Consider the following 21777-nt stretch of genomic DNA (forward strand, 5'->3'; position numbering starts at 1 on the left):
TAGTGGGTTAGGTTTAGTGGAGTAGGTGAGGTGGTAGTGGTGTAGTGGGTTAGGTTTAGTGGAGTAGGTTTAAGTGGGTGAAGTAGGTGGAGAGTAGGTGGATTTTAACATGTGGAAAACACTCAACTTCTTACAGGAGTATATGGTTTTTTTTTTTATAGGAAGGACAGGAGTATATGGTTTAAACTGTGAATTTGGGTAAAATATTCTCTCTAGAGAAGTGTTCATTTCATTTTTGTAGAAACTTAAACCATGCCTAGATCATAGAGTGGGGAAGCCTAGAATAATTATTGCCATACTGAGTTTAGGGACCTCACTTTTTGTTTGTCATATGGACAATTACACGCTTTTGTAGTTGGGTCATATTTTATTTTATAGACTATAGTCCTTTTGAATAATTAGGCTATGAATCACCGACACTTCAAAATAGGTGTCGTATCTGTGTCGGACACATATACACAAACACGGCCTACATGGACATGATGGGGAAACAACAAAGACTTATTTTAATTTTCCAAAGTTAATTTTGGGGTCATATTATAATACTTGGAAACATGAATGTTGAATTAAAAAGGAAAATAGAACTAATATTGAATCATCAATAACACAGCATGGATCTAAACACAGTTGTGAAGTTGAGAGACTGGCTTCTAATAATCTCTGGTACCTATTGCAACACAGATCTCGCCTTTGGCTGATTTAAATTTAATTAGTTTTTTTTTTTTTTTGTTAATGTTAAATCAGTGCTAGTTTTCATTATTTTTTGGTTGTTTATGATGTAATATTCATATGCATATAAATTAAAAATATAATTAAAAATAAATCCAGTATCCCCACTGTGTTGTGTCTTGATTTTTTTGAAATCGCCATGTCCCATGTCCATGTCTGTATCCGTATACATATCCATACTTCATAGTAACTAGGTTCTTATTAAATAAAAAGTTCTAAATCCTCAAAATTTAAGTGCTACAATTTGACAAGTTCTTTATTTCAGGCCCTTGCCCAAAGTGATGCTTTCCTGAGTAAGTTAGGTGTTTCCAGAGAAAATGTGGACGACCCAGCTGGTGCTGCTCAGGTAATCTATGGTTGTCCCTTTGGCATCTTATTTTAACCTCTCTTATACCACTCCAGCTAATATCTTTGTTCTAACTCTATTAACTTTTGAGTCAGTTTGTTGCCTTAAATGGATTGAGGGATGCTGGTGTTGTTGCAAGTGCTCGAGCTGCAGAAATTTATGGGCTTAGTATACTTGCTGAGAGAATCCAGGTTAGTTTCTCCATACCTGTTTCTGAACCCTAATTCTTTTATCCTCCATTTGATTGCCAAGAAATAAGAGAAAAGAAAGAAAAATGGAAACATGAGTATTCTAGTATTTACTTAAATGAAAAATGAAGCATTCAATTGCAAATCTCACCTCCCTTTCCCATCAGTCAATAAACAATCCATATAAATTTTGGGTGGAGTGCCCTTGAGGCATGACCCCAAGGGAAATGAATCATTTAATAGGAAAGATTATCATATTGTATATTGTTATGTGCAACTTCGGACATGTTTGAGGAAGATTTTTTTTTTTTTTTGCCAAATGCTACTAAGTTGTGTAATCATATTATGTTATGAGAAACGGTGCTGAGGTTACTTGAATTCCATGGCCTCTGCAGGATGACTGTGATATTGTTACTCGTTACTTGGTACTTGCAAGGGAACCTATAATTCCAAGAGCTGATAAGCCCTTTAAGGTGAGACTTTGTTTTGCCTAGTCTATTCAATTTAGTGGTTGCCTAAAGGTGTGAAAAGTTAGATTTTGATGTCCTTTATTCTAGACAAGCATTGTATTTACTTTGGATGAAGGCCCTGGAGTGTTGTTTAAAGCCTTATCAGTGTTTGCACTGAGGAACATCAATTTGACAAAGGTATCTTGCTCTATTAGGGTTGGATTGTATCATTCGATTATCCTTCTTTAGAAAATCCCTTGCCCTTAACTTTTTCCATTTCAATATGATTTCAGATTGAAAGTCGACCACAAAGAAAGCGACCGTTAAGGGTGGTTGATGACTCAAACACTGGAAGTGCCAAGTGAGTACTAATTTCACATTTGATTTAAATCAGCTAGACCACCCAAGAGTGCTAGCCTGGTGGTTGGGGGCTTACTTCCATGTGATTTGATGACCAAGAGGACATAGGTTCTAGTCCCGAGGGCAAGACTCATGACCATCAATCCTGGGCCACTGGCCCCTTGCCAGCTAAGAAGCACGGATACGAATACGGATGCGGATACAGACATGGATGCGGACACGGGGCATGGCAATTTAAAAAATATGGGGACACGGACACGGACATGGACATGGCAAGGACACGACAATAAAATATGTTTTCATATATGTTTATTTGCTATCTAAATTAATACTACATCCACAAACAATCAATTTTAACAAAAATAACTCTAATTCTATAAATTTTAAAATAAAATAAAATAAAATAAAACTTTTAAATTAGCACTTACAATTTATATCTTCTTTTTTTAATTTTTATGGAGGATTTATTAAGTATTTAAATCTAAGAAAATAATAATAAACATTCAACATTCATCAAAAGAACTAAAGAAAATGAGAGAAAATATAACTTGGTATGTCCCTAATGTGTTTCCGAAGTGTCCCCAGCATGTCCCCTGAAAATAAATTACTTAAATAAGAGGGACACACCATGTGGTGTGTCCCCGCCGTGTCTACGTGTCCTCGCCATGTCCGTGTGTCCGACATGGATACAACACTTGCTTTGAAGTGTCGGTGCTTCATAGCTTGTCACTATGCCTTCGGTGAGGTAGTTTTAAAAATGGGCCACAACTGTTACGTAGCGCCATTACGTAACCGTATGGGTAGTCATTGCTACCTGTTATGGCCATGTTAATGGTGTAATTGAATTTCACAAGTGTAATGGTTGCCATCATTATGTAATGCCATAATGGGCCGTTATGACACTATTACGGTTGTTATATAACAGTGGCAGCTACTCCTGCTACATTTAAAAGCCAATTATTTTGCTCATTTTCTCCTCTTTCAACTTTTGTTTTATTCACTCACAATTAAAAATTGAACATAACTTTTATATGTAGTTGTAACGTGTATGTTGTACGTTGTGTTACTTGTATAACTTGGAGATATTTATTATATGATTTTAGTTTGTTTAATAAAATAACAACAATAATATTCAAATTTATTTATAAAATAGCTATAACCTGCAAATTTGAAATACAACATATCATTATAAGTTTATAACTACTAATAACAAAATACTTAATAGTAAAGTGGTGTGTTATAAATTTATGACATATGAAATCATTAAATATTGAAAGAAAAATATGTCAAAACTCTCTTCACAGTAACTTAAAAAATTGTATAAAATTTAATGCATACATTGGATCATGTTTTAAAAAAATGTGCTAAATCCTCCAACAACAGAATTTTGCTACACACCGGTTGCACCTTCCTACACTTTTTAATCAGCCAAAAGTTTTAATTAGCTTGAAGACCATTTGGAACTTGTATAATTTGCCTTCGAATAAAGTACATGTCATCTAGTTGGCACAAGTTGATGGGTACATTTCCCCAAAAAATTGTGGATACATTTGAGTTGAAAGCTACATTGCAAGGATGTTGACAAGGGAAGATAATCTATGCACTTGGAATTGGTGACATTGTGAATCCTTAGAATTTTGAACCTAAACATGGCAAAGGCATATATCACACTAATGTTTCAAAACAAAGTAAACCATTGTACTCAATTCAGTTCAGTTAAACCTCAACCCTGACTGATTGTGCATACCATTTGTTTGCGAGAAGAATTACAGAATTATATGCATAACTGACGAGAAAAATGTGGTGACCTTTCCCAAGCTCTGCAAATGTCACTGATGTGCTCCTAGAGTTTTGAAATGTCACTGACCTCTCAAGCGTTTCCCTTTAATTATCATTCTTAATTTGATTTAAAGTGTTAATGGCGCTGAATACAAATCTCCAAAAACAAAAAACAAGAAAAAGGCAAAACCAGGAAAGCAAAATATTTTTACCTCCTTGTACTTGACATTCTCTATTTAAGATCAAAGTTGTCATTAGACTCATTACAATTTCAGAGGAGATCAGTAATTTTTAAGACTTCTGTCATTTTTTGGTGAGTAATTTCTAAGACATTTCAGAGTAAATTGCAATTTCTTACACTTGATGTAGGTACATGATATTTATGGCCGGTCCATAATAGTTGAGAGGGAGATCTATGATCTGTGTAGAAATTTAATGTATAAAGAGAAATAGAGAATTGTATTAATGATAGAGCAGAGAGGAGAGGTCTCTCTCTCTCTCTCAGCTTGGGACTTGAAAGAGAGATAGAAGGACGGCAGCTGGGGAGGAAGCACATGCAGAGTGATCAAGGTATGTGTAGAGGTCCGGCGGGCGGTCAAGGCGAGACTGCCGCCCGCCGGTGAAGCAGAATGACTAGGTTGTTAACCTTGCTCTGATACCATGTAGAAATTTAATGTATAAAGAGAAATAGAGAATTGTATTAATGATTGATTTATGTTTGTTGTATTACAAGATTGATTAATTACAATTCCTATACAATCTATATATAGAAGAAAATGTGGTAGTAGGTGTAGTGGAGGTGATAGTGGGTTAGGTGAAGTGGAGTGTGTGGTGAAGTGGAGGTAGGTGAAGTGGAGTGTGTAGTGGAGTAGGTGAAGGTAAAGATGGGAAATTCTAACAATCTGGAATTGGGCCGAGGTAACAGCCGAGCAGGTTGAGAGCCTAATGGTGCATGGGGCCGAGATGACCGGCGATCCGCCCGGAGATGGGCTGCCAGGACTTGGGCCGGGCAGGAGTTGGGCCAAGTATGTGCCGCCCCAGACCGTAAAGAAGCTGCTCGGCAGGGCAGTGCTCGGTTGGACCGAGCTGCTTGATCAGGCGATGGTGGAGCCAGTCAAGCTGAGTGATCGGCGCCCGGAAAGGCGTGGTCAGCCGAGGTAATCGTTTGATCGGCAGGAAGGCCGACCACAGGAGGTGCCCCGGGCTCGGCTTTGCCAAGATGCCGCCTAGCCCGGTCCTCCTTGGGCTTAGCCAGTGAAGTGCTTAGGTATGAAGCACAGCACGGCCGTGGATAGAGAAGCTCGGCTGCCGAGCTCCAGCTGAGAAGGCAAGCAGTTCAGATTAGGTGATGTTCAGCAAGGTTTACGCTGACAGATGGGATAGCGGAGCCACGTGTCAGGAGATGACTGGGAGTGGATATGGCGCGCAGAGGGTATATAAGCATGTCTGCGCCCCCTATACGCGGACAGACGAACACTTTGTAAGGAACTCCTACACTCAAACACTCTCTCTCTCTCCTGTCCCTAAGGTGTGTGCTAATTAGATCGTCGGAGGGGTTTTCCGGCCACACACCGCCGGGTAGCTCACCCTCATTGTGCTTTCAGGTGATCGGACAGAAACGGAGCTTGGAAGAAAGGAATACGGGCTTGCTTGAATATTTGCTCCCCATACAATTGGCGCCGTCTGTGGGAAGCTTGATAGACAAAACCTTGTCTTCCAGGCTCGTCTGATCGCCGTCCATGGCGAACAACGAGGAGTTTCCGTTGTCTGCCATAGACGGAGCCACGCCGGAGTTCACCTGAAGGAGAGAAGGACCTCCCGTCATCCATCCGATGGCGGACTTGGGGACGCCCACCGGAGGACAGTCAGGAGACGCGCGGGATAAGCGCGGAAGAAGTCATGGTCATTCACGGAGTCCAGACGGTCACCGGCGGAGAAGAGACTCACACGCCAGACGTCTGGAAAATAAGTTGAGGGACCAAGACGCTGTCATCCGGCGAATGGCGATGGAGATGGAGGATCTGAAGCGGCATGTCAAAGGGAAAGGTGTAGCTGGAGTGGGTGACCACAGTGAGCGCACCCCATCCCGCCGTTCAGGCGGTCAGAGTCAGCGACGCACTCAGTCCATATCTATTACCAGAAGTTACCAGGTTGGTGATTCCGACGCGCATGCAGAAAAGTCTAGCGCGCAAGACAGCACCTACAAACCCTCACGTCCGGTGACGACGTCGAGGTACTCTTACTCCGCTCATTCAGAGGATTTACGGGCGGTCTTAAAGGAGCGGGCTCGCCGGCGCGAAGCTCAGAGAATACCGGCTTTCCAGCGACTATCCTACCGGGTTCACGTCAGCGAGGAGGTCGGAATGCCTCCACCCCGCCAAGCAGTGCCACTCTTTGAATATACGGACTTGGCCAGGCTGAGTGCCACCCCTTTTTTCCTGGAAATAGAAACAACACCGCTTCCGGCAGGCTTCCACCAGCCTAAGTTCACACTCTACGACGGAAAAACCGATCCTTACATGCATGTGAGCCACTTCCGACAGGTTATGGCCGGACATAGGCGAAATGACGGACTTATGTGCCTAATCTTCCCGTCAAGTTTAGGCGAGCTGGGCTTAAAGTGGTTCGAGAGGTTGCCGGAAGGGAGCATACAAAGGTGGCATCAGTTGGCCGAGGCGTTTGTTACACGCTTCAAAACCAACACAAAAACACCAAAGGAAGTCGATCACTTACTAAGTGTCAAGATGGAACCGAGCGACACACTGAAGGCATACAACTCAAGGTATTGGGAAACCTTCAACGAGATCTTGGATTGCCCGGTCAACCTCGCAATCACGCAATATAAGCGTGGTCTTCCGGTCGGCCATAGACTGCGGGACTCGCTTACCATGCACCAACCGACCTCTATGGGCCAGCTCATGCAGCGCATCAATGAGCACATCCGAGTAGAGGATGACGCGTCAGCATCTACCGTGAAGGCAACTCCGGCAGCAACAGACAAGAAGACAACAGGCAAAGTGCACGCAGTTGGGCAAGAGTCCAGCCGCTCAAGTGACCGAGCAGAGGAATCGGACCGTGGCTCGAATCGCAAAAACCGGGGTAAAGGACGTCGGAATGACCGGGATGACTACCCCCGAGATGACGTAGCGGACGCAAACAGAAGGTTGAAGGCAAGGACTGGCATAACCACGGTCTTCAAGATTCCAATCTATCGCATACTTAGTGAAATCCGAGACGAGGAGTATGTCCGGTTTCCTGCTAAGTTGGGCGATGGACAAAAGGGCTACAATCCGCGGTATCGTTGTACGTTTCATCGGGAGCGAGGCTACCGGACTGAGGATTGTTTGCCTTTAAGGCAACACTTAGAAGAGCTGGTCGCGGCCGGGCACCTAGACCTGTACATTGATGGCGGCGTGAAGCCGAATCAGGCTCCGGTCGATCCCAGGGGATAGGATGACCGAGACGCACCACCACAGGGAGTTATTAATGTCATTCACGGCATTGTGGAACCGGAGCGTGTTTGCGAACTCTGGGGCATGATAAAAAAGGCAGAACTTATGAGGGAAGTTTTGTCGGTACAGCCTGCCATCAAAAAGGGGAAGACTGAAGAAAAAGACGTGATTAGTTTCACCTCAAGGGATCTAGAACGTATCCAGACGCCGCACAACGATGCCCTAGTAGTAACACTACGCGTCAAGGAATTTGATGTTAAACGGATCTTGATCGATCAGGGAAACTCGGTCGAGATCATGTATTATGATGCATTCAAGCAGCTCAAACTCCGGGAAACAGACTTGGCTCCGGCAACTTCGCCACTGGTTGGATTCAACTCACAACCGGAGTGGCCCTTGGGAAAGATTATCCTGCCGGTTAAAGCGGGATCCGTGGTCAAGCAAGTGGAGTTTTGGGTGCTACAAGTGCCTTCGACGTACAACCTTATCCTGGGAAGGGGATGGCTTCACGCTATGCAAGCTGTAGCATCGACATACCACCAGGTGATGAGATTCCCCTCGGCTATGGGGGCAATCGAGGAGATCTGGGGGGATCAAGTCATGTCCAAACAGTGCTTCGTGGCGGTGAACGGCAGCCGGGCTGCCAAAGGCTTCGTGCAAATGATAGAAGGACCGGGAGACCGAGGAGTTCTGGAGGATGTGGGCACTAAGGCAGAGGACAAAGCTGTGGAGGACCTGGTTGAGGTGCGACTCGATGTAGAGCGGCCGGATAAGTTCTTCCTGCTCGGTTCCAGCCTTACCACCCAAGAGAGGACCGAGATGGTTGAGTTTTTGATGGCTAACATCGAAGTCTTCGCATGGTCGCCTTACGACATGCCGGGCCTCGATCCAAGTTTTATCTGCCATCACCTCAACGTCTTCCCTGGAGCAAAGCCAGTCATCCAGCGAACAAGGAGATCGGCACTGCATCACGCCGAGGTAGTTGCAGAGGAGGTGAAGAACCTGCTTGAGGCACGAGCAATTCAGGAAGTGCACTACCCTCGGTGGATTTCCAACACAGTAGTGGTGCCCAAGAAGAATGGAAAGTGGCGAGTTTGTGTCGACTATAAGACAGTCAACCGAGCTTGTCCCAAAGATAGCTTCCCTTTGCCGCGAATTGACCAGCTTGTGGACTTGACGACTGGACATAATAGGCTCAGTTTCTTGGATGCCTACCGCGGCTACCATCAGATCGCCATGCATGGGCCTGACCGAGAGATCACCTCTTTCACGACTCCAAGGAGACTCTTCTGCTACCGAGTCATGCCTTTTGGTTTGAAGAACGCTGGGGCAACCTTTCAGAGAATGGTGACCAAAATGTTTGCTCCTTTGATTGGCCGGACAATGGAGGCTTACATCGATGATATGGTGGTAAAGAGCCGACATGAGGCGAACCATTTGTCCGACTTAGCCGAGATGTTTGCCATTCTAAAGAAGCACAAGCTGCGCTTGAATGCGTCAAAGTGTGCCTTTAGCGTGGGATCCGGAAAATTTTTGGGGTTCCTAGTCACGAACCGAGGCATCGAAGCAGACCTTACTCAGATCAGAGCCGTACAAGAGTTGAAGCAGCCCAGCTCGGCTAAGGACGTGCAGCATCTTGCCGGGATGGCCGCCGCGCTTAATCGGTTTATAAGCCGGTCATCAGATCACTGCCGCCCTTTCTTTCAAGCATTGAAGTCAAAGTTCTCATGGGACGAAGAGTGTGACCGAGCTTTGGCCGAGCTCAAGGAATATTTGTCTTCTCCGCCACTGTTGGTTACACCAGAGCTGGGTGAGGAACTCTACCTTTACCTTGCCGTCTCCTAGCACGCAGTCAGTGCGGTGCTAGTCCGCGCTGAAGGAATCAAGCACCTCTCAATTTTCTATGTCAGTAAGACCTTGCTGCTGGCTGAGACGAGGTACTTGCCGCTGGAAAAGCTTGCGTTGGCTTTGATGATGGCTTCAAAGAAGTTGGCGCATTATTTTCACGCCCATACCATCATCGTACTGACCGAGTTTCCCCTTAAGGCCTTGTTTGAACGGGCGGACTTTTCAGGCCAAATTCTCAAGTGGGCGGTCGAATTAGGACAGTTTGATGTAAAGTTCCAACCGCGCACAGCCATAAAGGTCCAAACTTTGGCCGATTTCGTTGCTGAATTCTCGCCAGGAACTCATTCGGTATGCCCGGTCGATATTGCCGCAGCAGAAGAAGAAGGGACTGCAAGCCTGACCGAGATACCACAACTGTGTGGAGTTGTCGACACGGAATTTGCGCGCCCCACCGCAGTACCCTCAACTTGTACAATTCAACCAACCGGTGACGCGATGACGGAGTCGGGTATTGTTGTCCCACCCACTCTGTCCGGTACCGCGTCGTCAGTGGGTGAAGTAATGGAACTACTCAGCACAGAGCCTACGGCCGACATAATACCGCAACCTGGTGATTCGCCTACGGACTTAAGCATTGTAGACCGACTTGCTGAGTCCGGTGCCGAATCACCAAGGGGGGCTGAAGTGGAACCAATCAACACGGAACTTGAAACCAGACAGCCAAGAAACCATGATCCCATTGCCCTTCGCAACTCTCAAGACCCGTCAGACTGCTGGAAGCTTTTTGTGGGGGAAATGTGGAAGCTTTTTGTTGATGGAGCGTCCAACCGTCACGGTGCCGGCCTAGGTATCGTTCTTATCTCCCCGGATGGCCTAACCATTGAACATTCTATCACGCCTGGCTTCCCAGCATCTAACAACGAGGCTGAGTACGAGGCCCTTCTCGCCGGGCTCAAGAGCGCTATTCAAATGAAGGCTGCCGAGCTACTGGTGTACAGTGATTCCCAGCTTATGGTTAACCAAGTCTCTGGGATTTATGAAGCAAAGGATGACAGAATGGCGAAGTACCAAGCTCTGGTCAGGGAACACATCAAGCAGTTTCAGGCAATCAGAGTCCAACAGATTGGCCGTGAAGAAAACAGCCGAGCTGATGAGCTGGCCGGCCTTGCTTCGATGGTAGATAGTCGTCTCCAAACCCCCTGTTAATTGACTTTCTTCCACGGCCAAGCATTGAAGACGCCGGGCAGACGGATGTACTCTGCGCCGCGCTAGGTCCTTCCTGGATGGACCCCTTGATCTTATTCCTTAGAGACCGGACTCTACCAACTGACAAGAAAGAAGCACACAAAGTCCGGGTGAAGTCAGAGCGGTTTTGGCTCTCTCCATCTGGTGCGTTGTATAAAAAGTCCTTCACTGATCCTTATCTAAAGTGCGTGCACCCAAGTAGTGTGGAGGCCTTCTTGTACGAAATTCACGAAGGCATTTGTGGCAGCCACATAGGAGGCAGGTCCTTGGCCTACAGAGCTATTTCAAAGAGATACTGGTGGCCGTGCATGCAGGCCGACGCACAAAAGTACGTCCGCAAGTGCGAAAAATGTCAGAAATTCGCCCATCAGATCCATCGGCCCGCTAGGGAACTTCTTCCCCTCACCAGTCCTTGGCCCTTCGCTATGTGGGGGCTAGATATAGTGGGGCCACTGCCAACAGCACCGGGCAACCAGAAATTCTTCATTGCGGCCACAGATTACTTCACGAAATGGGTTGAAGTTGAGCCCTTGGCAACAATCAAAGAGAAAGACGTGAAGCGGTTTGTCTGGCAGAACGTGGTCACGCGGTTTGGCGTCCCCAAGATCTTGATCTCTGACAACGGCACCCAGTTTGACGGTCGCCTATTCAGAGGATTTTGTAAAGATTTGAAGATTGAATTCTACAACTCCACCCCGGCTTACTCGCAGTGTAATGGTCAAGCCGAGACATCGAACAAGACTATACTGGATGAGTTGAAGAAACGGCTGGAGAAGGCAAAGGGAAAATGGGCTGAGGAATTACCCAGCGTTCTTTGGGCATACCGAACAACCCCGAGGCGATCTACCGGGAAAACTCCATTTGCTTTGGCTTATGGCATGGAGGCGGTCATACCTTTGGAAGTTGGCATGCCCACCCTAAGAAGTGAGAATTTCGAGCCCGAACTGAATGCCGAGGCTATTGCCTTGGAGCTGGACCTAGTTGAAGAGCGACGGGAGAAGGCCCTCATCCATGTGGCTGCATACCAACAAGAGCTCTCAAAGAAGTACAACAAGACGGTGCACCCCAGACCGTTCAAAGTTGGTGATTGGGTTTTGAGGAAAGTTATGGGCAACACCCTGGTGCCAAGTGAAGGCAAACTAGGGGCAAATTGGGAAGGACCCTACAAGATCACCGGTCTGGCGGGCAAGGGGGCTTACCACTTGGAGGATCTAGAGGGAAGAGCAATACCCTGGCCTTGGAATGCGGCCAACCTGAAACTGTATTATTTCTAAGCTTTTGCTTTCTTTTCTTGTGCAAAGGAATCTTTTGGCTTGCACTTCAAAATGTAATTCTTTTTGTCAATATATAGAAGTAATTTTGCTTTAGCACTTGGACTGTTGTTTTAATGTAAAAACCGAGATGATTTACTCCGGTTGGAAGAGTTGGTGTTTTGTCCAATTTCGGATTCCCAACCGAGATGATTTACTCCGGTTGGAAGAGTTGGTGTTTTGTCCAACTTAGGATTCCCAATCGAGATGGTTTACTCCGGTTGGAAGAGTTGGTGTTTTGTCCAACTTCGGATTCCCAACCGAGATGATTTACTCCGGTTGGAAGAGTTGGTGTTTTGTCCAACTTAGGATTCCCAATCGAGATGGTTTACTCCGGTTGGAAGAGTTGGTGTTTTGTCCAACTTAGGAATCCCAACCGAGATGATTTATCCCGGTTGGAAGAGTTGGTGATTTGTTCAACTGCTTTTCCCAACCGAGATGATTTACTCCGGTTGGAAGAGTTGGTGATTTGTTCAACTTTGTTATTACCAACCGAGATGGTTATTTCGGTTTATGAAGTTGCTGTTTTGTTCTGCTTAAGTACTTCAACCGAGTTATGTATTTCGGTTGACGAGGTGTGTTGTTCAATCTATGATTTATACCGAGATGTTTTGCTGAAGATGGAATTGATGACAACCGTGGAAACACTTGGCAAAATTAGAGTTTTTCATTGATAGAAAGTCAATACAAAAGGTGGGGACAGAGCCCGGTTACATCAGAAACGCAGAAAGCAAACATACAAAAAGAAAAGAAAACTAAACTAAGGGGGAGAGATTGGTAAACTCGTCCTCGGCGGCCTCAAGGTTGATGGTTGGACTTTTGTCTTGGGCACCGGGCTCGTCATGGCCCGGCTGCTCCTGCACCTCGGCATCCTCTGCCTCTATATCTGTCTCGGCGTCTCCCTCTTCAAGCCCTTCCTCGGCCTCAGCTTGCAACCCACTGAAGACGTCGTTTGCGTAAGGCACGAGGTAGACCGATAGGAAAGCAGGAGGAGGATTGGCAAATACGTTGGTGTTAGAGCCCTGGCCGAGATGCTCGCAGGCGGACTTCCAGCCAGCTTTGAAGTAAATGTCTTGTGTTGCAAAGACTTGTTTCTTATAGCTCTCCTTGGCTTCGTTGAAGCCGGCGTTGTTAGCATCCCGGCAGTCTTTCTTCCGCGACTTTTTGAGCGCGTTTAGCTCGGTCTGGAGCTCATCTTGTTTTTTCACGGTCGTATCCAGCTGACCGAGCAGTCTGTTGTTGTCTGCATTAGCCATCTCAAGTGAAGACTTTGCCAGGCCGAGCTCGGCTTGGAGGCTCTGGACTTGGCTGGCTGTGTCATTGGCCTTTTGCCGAAGTCTATGGATGCGCCCCATTACTAGGTGTTGTTTCTGAATAGCCTGCAAGAAGCAAAGTTGATTAGAGAAGGAACCGGGCAAACACTTGTGAAAATTCCAGAGGCATATTGACTTACCCTAGCCATAGCCTTCACTGATGATTTTATCAACCGAGTGTCAGGGACGTGGTCGCTGCTGACCACGTCGCTCGGTAGAAGAAGAGCTTTGGTAAGATTGAAGGCGAGCAAATGCTCTTTATCGACCTTGATCGAAGCCGTGGCTGGGATGTCTTAACCCCGGTGCTTCAGCTGTGGACGCCAGGCCGGCACTGGGACAGTAGTGTCAGATGGCTGCTCGGTAGCCAGCTCGACGACAAGCTCGGCAGATGGGTCTGCGCGAGCTCTTTTACCAGCACGGCAAGGAGCAGGTTCTCGGCTGGACTGCCCGGTCGCTGGAGAGGCAAGAGCGACCACGGCGCCGCTAGATTGACCGGCGGCTGGCGAGTGGGTGACAACGCTCGGCATCTTGGCAGACGTGGCGGTGAGCAGGTTCTTGATTCTGCTTCGTTTGGCCATCTCTTGCTCCTCTATCAAGCGAATGAGTGGAACGTCTGGTAGAGTTGGATCTGGTGGAGGTGTTGGAGCGCGGAGGAAGTCTGTAACTTTACTCCGGCGGGGAGCGGAGTATCTGTATGAGGGACTGTAGCCGAGCAATTGGTTGCAATCTCGGTCGCGGTAGCGGAGCGCGGTCCTAATTGCCTCTACGTTGGGGAAATGATAGTTGGCTTGCAAGGCTTGGATTGCTGCAAAAGAAACAAGAAAGAAAATGACTAAGTACAGAAACATGAAGAAAGTATATTAACCGAGCTAATTTGCGCGGCTTACATGTGCTGCCAAAGTTTTTGCTTATCATCCAGCCCGGTACCGCGGCTATCTCGTAATTACCTGACACCCAGAAGAAATCATCATCGTGAAGATCCTTGTCTGGTGTGCCGGTCACGATTTTCTCTCTGCCCGGTCTAATCTTAAGATAATAGGCGAGGCCGTCGCTGGTGTGGCCTAGGGTGTATTGGCGCAGGATCTCGGCTAAACCTAGGCTTATGCCTAACCGGTTGTTTAGCTCGTGCACGCCGTTTATTATCCGGTAGGTGTTGGTGGATACTTGGGTTGGTGCTAGCCCGGTTCGGCGCAGGAACTCGGTCATCAGGGGATTGACTGGGAAGCGGAGGCCTCCTTCTACTATTGACAGCACAGTGAAGGGGCATTGGTCTAGTCTGCCACAGGGTGTTGTCTCCTCTTCAGCCAGTTCGAGATGGACGTCGGCCGGGATGCCGTACTCCTCTCTGAACGCAGCTAGCGCGGCCGGAGTATCCACTAGGAAGCGGAATTTCCCCATTTGTGGCCGGACTAAGGTAGCTCGGCTGAGGTGTTTGGCACAGTGGCAATTGGTAGTTGCTCGGTCTTGAGAGCCTGAGGAATGGACAGTGGTCCCCTTGGACTCTGCAGGAAAAGGATGGCAAGTGTAAGTGTGAGCGCGGTCGTGCAAAATGAGCTTTTCTTTAGCTCGGTCATGAAGAGTGCCAAACCACCTCGGTTTCCTAAGCTAACTAAGGAGCTCGGTCGCCCAAGCGAACCAGATGTTAGCCCGGTTGAGCGACCAATTCCTTTTGCTATCTCGGTTTTTGCTTGGGTTCTGACAAACATGTTATTTGCTCGGTTATAAAGGTTTTTTGGATCTAATGAAGACCAGGAGCCCGGGCCGCCCCCGTTCTTCAGTGTTCTTCAGGAAAAATGAAGAACACCATGAGTAATGGAGGGTTTGGGATGGTTTTTGGTGCCCGAATCCTAAAAGCTGCGTTTCTCTCCCCTAATGTGTGAAATATCGAAGAAAATGACAATAAAAGGGGAGTTTCAGGACTTACCAAGTTAGGGCAGTGTGTTCTCCACCTTGGAGCTCGAGTTCAGGAACGGCAGAGGATGGGCAATAGCTCTGTGAAGCTTGATAAGCAAGAGAGGCAGTAAGAACGGAAGGAAGAGGGCAGGGGCATGTTTATAAAGGGTAAGAAACCGCCCAAATTCAAATTTGCAAAGACGGCTGGGTTAGCCGCTCGAGGGCGAATAAAAGGACGACACGTGTTCCCATTAATGCAGCGTCAAAGTTGAAGCGACAGGAAAGTCAGGCGAGACGACGACCGAGGAGCCAGCCGGGTTGGTCTTGAAGACAGGAATGAAAAACCGAGAAGTTGAACCGGGCAAGTTCTGAAGCCAGGAATAATAACCGGCCTGATCGCCATTCTGCAAACCGCGGACCGAGGAAAAGATTATCCCGGTCAGTATAGGTAATCCCAGTCACGCTTCAGCGGACGGAATTAAGAGGCAATTGAGAGGGAGATCTATGATCTGGAATTGGGCCGAGGTAACAGCCGAGCAGGTTGAGAGCCTAATGGTGCATGGGGCCGAGATGACCGGCGATCCGCTCAGAGATGGGCTGCCAGGACTTGGGCCGGGCAGGAGTTGGGCCAAGTATGTGCCGCCCCAGACCGTAAAGAAGCTGCTCGGCAGGGCAGTGCTCGGTTGGACCGAGCTGCTTGATCAGGCGATGGTGGAGCCAGTCAAGCTGAGTGACCGGCGCCCGAAAAGGCGTGGTCAGCTGAGGTAATCGTTTGATCGGCAGGAAGGCCGACCACAGGAGGTGCCCCGGGCTCGGCTTTGCCAAGATGCCGCCTAGCCCGGTCCTCCTTGGGCTTAGCCAGTGAAGTGCTTGGGTATGAAGCACAGCACGGCCGTGGATAGAGAAGCTCGGCTGCCGAGCTCCAGCTGAGAAGGCAGGCAGTTCAGATTAGGTGATGTTCAGCAAGGTTTACGCTGACAGATGGGATAGCGGAGCCACGTGTCAGGAGATGACTGGGAGTGGATATGGGGCGCAGAGGGTATATAAGCATGTCTGCGCCCCCATACGCGGACAGACGAACACTTTGTAAGGAACTCCTACACTCAAACACTCTCTCTCTCTCTCCTGTCCCTAAGGTGTGTGCTAATTAGATCGTCGGAGGGGTTCTCCGGCTACACACCGCCGGGTAGCTCACCCTCATTGTGCTTTCAGGTGATCGGACAGAAACGGAGCTTGGAAGAAAGGAATACGGGCTTGCCTGAATATTTGCTCCCCGTACAATAGTATTTAAGGAAAATATTGCTAATGGACTCTTTTTATTTTGCATTTCTTTTTTCCCTACTGAAACTTTTGAAGCATACTGTTCCATTTGTGCCTACGAACTTCTATCAATCCATGATTTAAGTTTGCTGTTGTTTGATCTATTACTACTTTACTGTTCTTTCTTTAATAGAAGAATATGTGCCCTTTGCTTCTATAAACTTCACTTTAGATAGTACTTTGCATCTACTCGGGAACAATGAATTAATGTTGAAATGGCCTTTGTTATTTTGCTGACTAATTTATGGTTGCAGGTATTTTGATTACCTATTCTATATTGATTTTGAAGCTTCTATGGCAGAGCCCCGTGCACAAAGTGCTTTGGGACATTTGCAGGTCTGTGCTCTATAATTTACACCGAATCAAAGAGTAATGATATACAAACGGAAAATTCATACAAAATTTTCATATAGAATGATGTGGCTTAATGTAGACCTTTTACTTTAAAACAAAACACCCATGGAGGTGGTTTTATTTACAAAAATGATATTGCCACATCATTCTTGTAATATTTTTTGTATGAATAGAATAGAATTTTCCCGGGTCAAAACATGCACCCTATTCATGCTTTTGTGTTTCAATCCCATCAAAATGGTTTAATCATATGCCAAACTGAGAAATTTTTCAAAACTTTAGGAACATTCTCTGTGCAGTTTAACTGAAACAAAATATTCGTTCAGCAAAACTAAAGTAGTTTTTGTTACAGCTCATAATCCCGAAACTGAAAATTATTATTATTTCTCTGTTTAATTTTCCTCTACACTATTCTGATACCTATTTTTTCATTTTCTTTTATTTATATCAACATAATTCATGCTTCTAAATTATACTTGGCATTTGCAATTGGAATATTTCCCTTCATTTGAGTGCACTTGCAGACAAGAGTTGTTCTTTTCTTTTTGGTTAGAAATTTTAACCTGTGAAGACAGACTTCAAACAGTGCCTATAATCAACAAATATGCCCTAGTTATGTTTTAGAAGCTCATAGGATAAGATGGGAAACAAGAAAGAGAAAAGAAAGATTGCAAATTATAGCTTGCTTACACTGTTTGCAAAAGAACGCAACTGGTCAGGAAATCAAAACACAAGGCTGACATTGATTCGACATTTTTCATACTTACTTTCACGTTGTAAGAGCATCTCCAATCTTTCACCAAATCTTGTATCAAATTTAAATTTGACGAAAAATTTGGTGAAAAACGAGTTTTTTACATAAGCTTTTGGGGATAAGCTTGGTATTTTTAAAAAGAATTTGATGAAATTTTTAAGTGAGGAGTGGAGCATTCAAATTTTTTCACCAAATCAAGCTTTTAACCCAAATTTGATGAAAAAGAGATAAGGATTGGAGATGCTCTAATGTATGAGCTTTTCTCCTTTTAGAACTTTTTTCTACTCAGACAAAGACCTCGCTGGAAAGATTTGAGCGCAACCTCTGTTACTTAAATCAATTGAGCTCGAGCTTGTTGCTACAACTTCTCCTTTGGTGAAAATTTTCTTCACTTGGACCAATTGAGGTGGACCTGGTTTGTTAAAATTTGAATTTCTTGAGCCTGCCAGGTTTTGTCCCCGTTGTATGTCTCAATAGTTCTTGTAATTTGTTTAAATTTTTTCAATGTGTTTTCCCATTTTGTATTTCTTAGGTTGAAGTCACTAAGGCCATGTTTGTTTAATTGGACTGGAATAGATGAGATTAACATGTCTAAGACTGTGAGTCCTACAATTATCAATCCTTTTGGATTGTATATTCTATCTTATGTTTTGGATTGGTGTGGGATTATGAGGAGAGATTAACAAAATCTTATTCATTTTGCAATTTAACTAATTAGTCCGAAGTTCTCCTTAGTCCTCCATTTTGTATCCCACCCCCATATGGGAGATACTATGTCTAGATGGACTATTAGTTTGGATCCAATTTTCTTAACCAATCAGACTATGCATTTTGTTGGATTATTAATTTAATCCTAAGGCTATGTTCACCCAAACAAACCTAAAGGTCATAAAAATTATTACCTATATTGGTCCCTTTAATTTAGGAATTTAGGAGTGAGAGTCTAGTACAAAAGACCTAAGAAACACAAACACTTCTAAGAAAGTAATGTTGGACACGACACAACGCAAGACCTGTTAGACACTTCCCAATACTTAGACACATATTAAACACATTACAAGTTTAAATAAAATGACTTGGAATCTAATGATAAAACAAAAACAATAAAAATTAATACTATTCTCCTCTTTTATGTTTTAAAAATTATTGTCTCTGGCTTACATATTCATATATGTGATATATAATACTTATTTATCCTTATATATGGCATATTATATATTTTGCACATGTCTCACATGTGTCGTGTCCTACATTCAAAAATTTGTGTCAGCGTTTCCATGTATCTATGTTTCTCAGCTTGACTTTATTCACTCGAAGTAACTATTGTCAAACTCAAACCGTTGTTCCAAACTCATTAAATATTATGATCGAACTTATTGGATATATATTTCTAACATATAGATTCCTTGAGAGAAGTTCAAGCTGCCTTCCGTAGCTATTTCAAAGTGGTATTACTCTTAAGAATATATCAGTGCCTATTGCACAACTCTTGTTTATACTCACTGTTGCTCGCAATGGTAACTATTTCCTTAAATTACTTGAATGTATTGCTTTACCACTATCACTTCCTTTGATGCACAAAAATATAGCAGTTTATGATCCCCATGATTTTGTTATTTCTTTGCAGGAATTGGCAACATTTCTTCGTGTACTTGGTTGCTATCCCAGGGATACAGCTCAATAGATGTCTATCTTGCTGTCGATCTTATCATATAATTATTTATATATTTGTCCAGAATTTGTTGCAGTGGCCTATGTTCTCTGACTGGACATGAAGTCTTCAAAATTCCCAGATTTGATCGATTACACAATCCACCATGTTTGAGACATTTTCTGGAATCCACAATCCACCATGTTTGAGACATTTTCTGTAAGAAAAGTATCATTTAGTGGTCAACAACAATTAAATTCACATTATTAAACCTAAATGTAGTCTAGGAACCATAATTGCTTGTCAGTTGATTATTGAGTGATAACACACATTGATTGTATTAAAGAGAACTTCAGTTTCCACATATGGCATTGTTGGCGGGCCAATTGTTGTTGTAACTTGTTAGAATTTACCATCACCTACCACCATCCACTACACCTACATCTATATAAGGAACCATTTGTAATAGACAGAAAATAACAATATTCATCAATCAATAATACATATATTTTTACATGGTATCAGAGCAAGGTTAAGCACTTAGTATTTTTCGCTTCACCGGCGGGCGGCAACCTCGCCTTGGCCGCCCGCCGGACCTCAACCTAGTCCGCTAGAATTTTCTACACATACCTTGAAATTTCTTCGAGTCCACCACCTTCACGCCCAACACCTTCGAGTCGATGAGTTTCCCTTTTGTGTGCATTTGGTCAGCTGGGAGAAGGAGAATGTCTCCAGTGAGGCACTGGAACTGGAAGCTGCACGTATTGCGTGCAAACCTTGTTAGAAGAAATATTGCAAGCTAAAGAGCATTTGCGCACCCATTATGATGAGTTATTTCCTATGATCATCCTGATATATTTCCAGTAGATCTCTACACATGGGAGCAATTCTTATGGGCTTGTGAGCTCTGGTACTCTAATGGCATGAAAGTAATGTTTACTGGTGGAAAGCTACAGACACACTTGGTACCTGTTGCAGGCTTTCTAAATCACTATCTTTGCCCGCATGTGTTGCACTATGGTAAAGTAGATTCTGTTACAATGACACACTCAGGGCACCACACACACAGAGATACATTGAGGGCAGACCTATGCACATGGTTTTGTCCCCCTCTTTTGCTTTATTTTATTGTCCCCCTCTTTTGCTTTATTTTATTTGGAGTTGTATAATGCTCAAGTCATGAGTACCAGACAAAGCTACACGTAAACAACTACACCACCGCCCCCAACATTATCTTTATTTATTTTATTTTATCTTCTCTTTTTTATTAAAAAAAAAAAAAAGACCCAACCACGTTATTTCTCACTTTTCTTTTATTTTAATATATATATATTTATATTTTTTTTTATTATAATATATTTTTCCTATCTCTTTGTTTATTTTATTTTATTTTATTTTCTTTTTTCATCAATATTTCCTTATTCTACAACTCGTTAGTGAGCATCCCCAAATATTTTTATCTATTTTATTTATCCGTTGTTTTATTTTATTTTATTTTTATTCTTAAACAAAACAACAACACCAAATAACACCACAAACATTCCACACACTTGTCATTTCTTCATACCGGGATCAACCCCGGTCAAAAAAAAAAACAAAAAACAAAAAAAAAAAAAAAACAAACAAACAAACAAACAAACAGCAAAGACCACCATCACAACAAACAGTGGGATTTTTCCCTTCTCTACTCTGCCGCCGGTCTTTTCTTCTTGCCTCCGTCCTGGGCAGTCCTTGACGGTGTTGCTTCCGTGTTTCCCACTCCACTGGGCATGATCACTACTCCCTGCTCCTCCACTGCAGCATATGGCGGCCCTCCAAATCGGAACATCACGGTGGCCTTCCGCTTCAGCTCCTTGTTTTCTGCCTTTAGCACACTTATCTCTGCTCGCGCATCCTTATACATGCGTTGGAGCAGAGCCAGCTGGGAGTTTAACTGTTGCACCTCATTTGTCCTGCTCTGCAGCCGGTACGACAAATTTGTAATCGCAGTCATGGTTTCCACACATGACTTCAGAGTATACTGATTGGCCTCAATATCAGTTTGCACCGCCATTTTTTGCTCCACCGACCGCATCGGAAAGTTCAACAGAGTAAACACAGAGGTGTTTGGTTGAGGTTCACTGGCCACCGCACCAGTTATTTCTCTTGTGGACTCGTTAAGGTCTGGAAAGAGAGTGAGCAGACCACGGGAAGATGAAGCCATTTTCTGGACAACAGAGTGTTACAGAGTGTCTCTCTCAGGAATCTCTCTCCGAAAACAGAGTATTACAGAGTATCTCTCTCAGAAATCTCTCTCAGAAAACGAAGAGTTTTTCAGAGTTTTTCTAGCAGGTTTTTTGTCTCTGCTTCCAAGCCTCAGCCTCAGTTTATAAAGACCCTGACGAAGAGACAAACACGCGCATCATGCGCCTCTCGGTGCTCGCCGACAACTTGGGCGCGCCTTTTGATGGCACGCCTTTTGATGGCACGCCTTTTTATGAATTGGGCACACCTTTTGAGGGTGCGCCTTTTTAAGGGTCCGACAAGACTCTGTAAACTGTCCCGACATTGATTCCGGTTAGTTTCTACAAGGGTCCGACAAGACTCTGTAAACTGTCCCGACATTGATTCCGGTTAGTTTCTACAAGGGTCCAGCAAGACTCCGTAAACTGTCACAACAACTGTCACAACATTGTCTGCTACAACGGTCCGACATGACCCCATAAACTGTCTTCTACAACGGTCCGACATGACCCCATAAACTGTTTTCTACATCGGTCTGACACCGCCATCCAGTGTCTTCACCA

At 44.7% G+C, this 21777-nt stretch overlaps 1 protein-coding gene across 8 annotated transcripts in view; it reads left to right on the forward strand.

The window, feature by feature from the left end:
* Positions 1–19389, forward strand: part of LOC114317503 (arogenate dehydratase/prephenate dehydratase 1, chloroplastic) — a 37472-nt gene extending 18083 nt beyond the window's left edge. For 2 of the 8 annotated variants that reach the window (XM_028264239.2, XM_082879402.1), the window contains 7 exons: positions 995–1075; positions 1171–1266; positions 1659–1736; positions 1821–1910; positions 2006–2073; positions 16487–16568; positions 18968–19389. In XM_028264239.2, the coding sequence (XP_028120040.2) occupies positions 995–1075; positions 1171–1266; positions 1659–1736; positions 1821–1910; positions 2006–2073; positions 16487–16568; positions 18968–19024 (552 nt within the window). In that variant the 3' untranslated portion in view covers positions 19025–19389. Of the gene's footprint in view, positions 1–994; positions 1076–1170; positions 1267–1658; positions 1737–1820; positions 1911–2005; positions 2074–4220; positions 4276–9292; positions 11658–16486; positions 16569–18741; positions 18858–18967 lie in introns of those variants that run through there. The other 6 variants (XR_014336111.1, XM_028264242.2, XM_028264243.2 and 3 more) reach the window with 6 other exon arrangements.
* The last annotated feature ends 2388 nt before the right edge of the window (positions 19390–21777 follow it).

The sequence above is a fragment of the Camellia sinensis genome, chromosome 7 (genome assembly GCF_055761805.1).
Source record: "Camellia sinensis isolate YWXY chromosome 7, ASM5576180v1, whole genome shotgun sequence".
Taxonomy (NCBI): domain Eukaryota; kingdom Viridiplantae; phylum Streptophyta; class Magnoliopsida; order Ericales; family Theaceae; genus Camellia; species Camellia sinensis.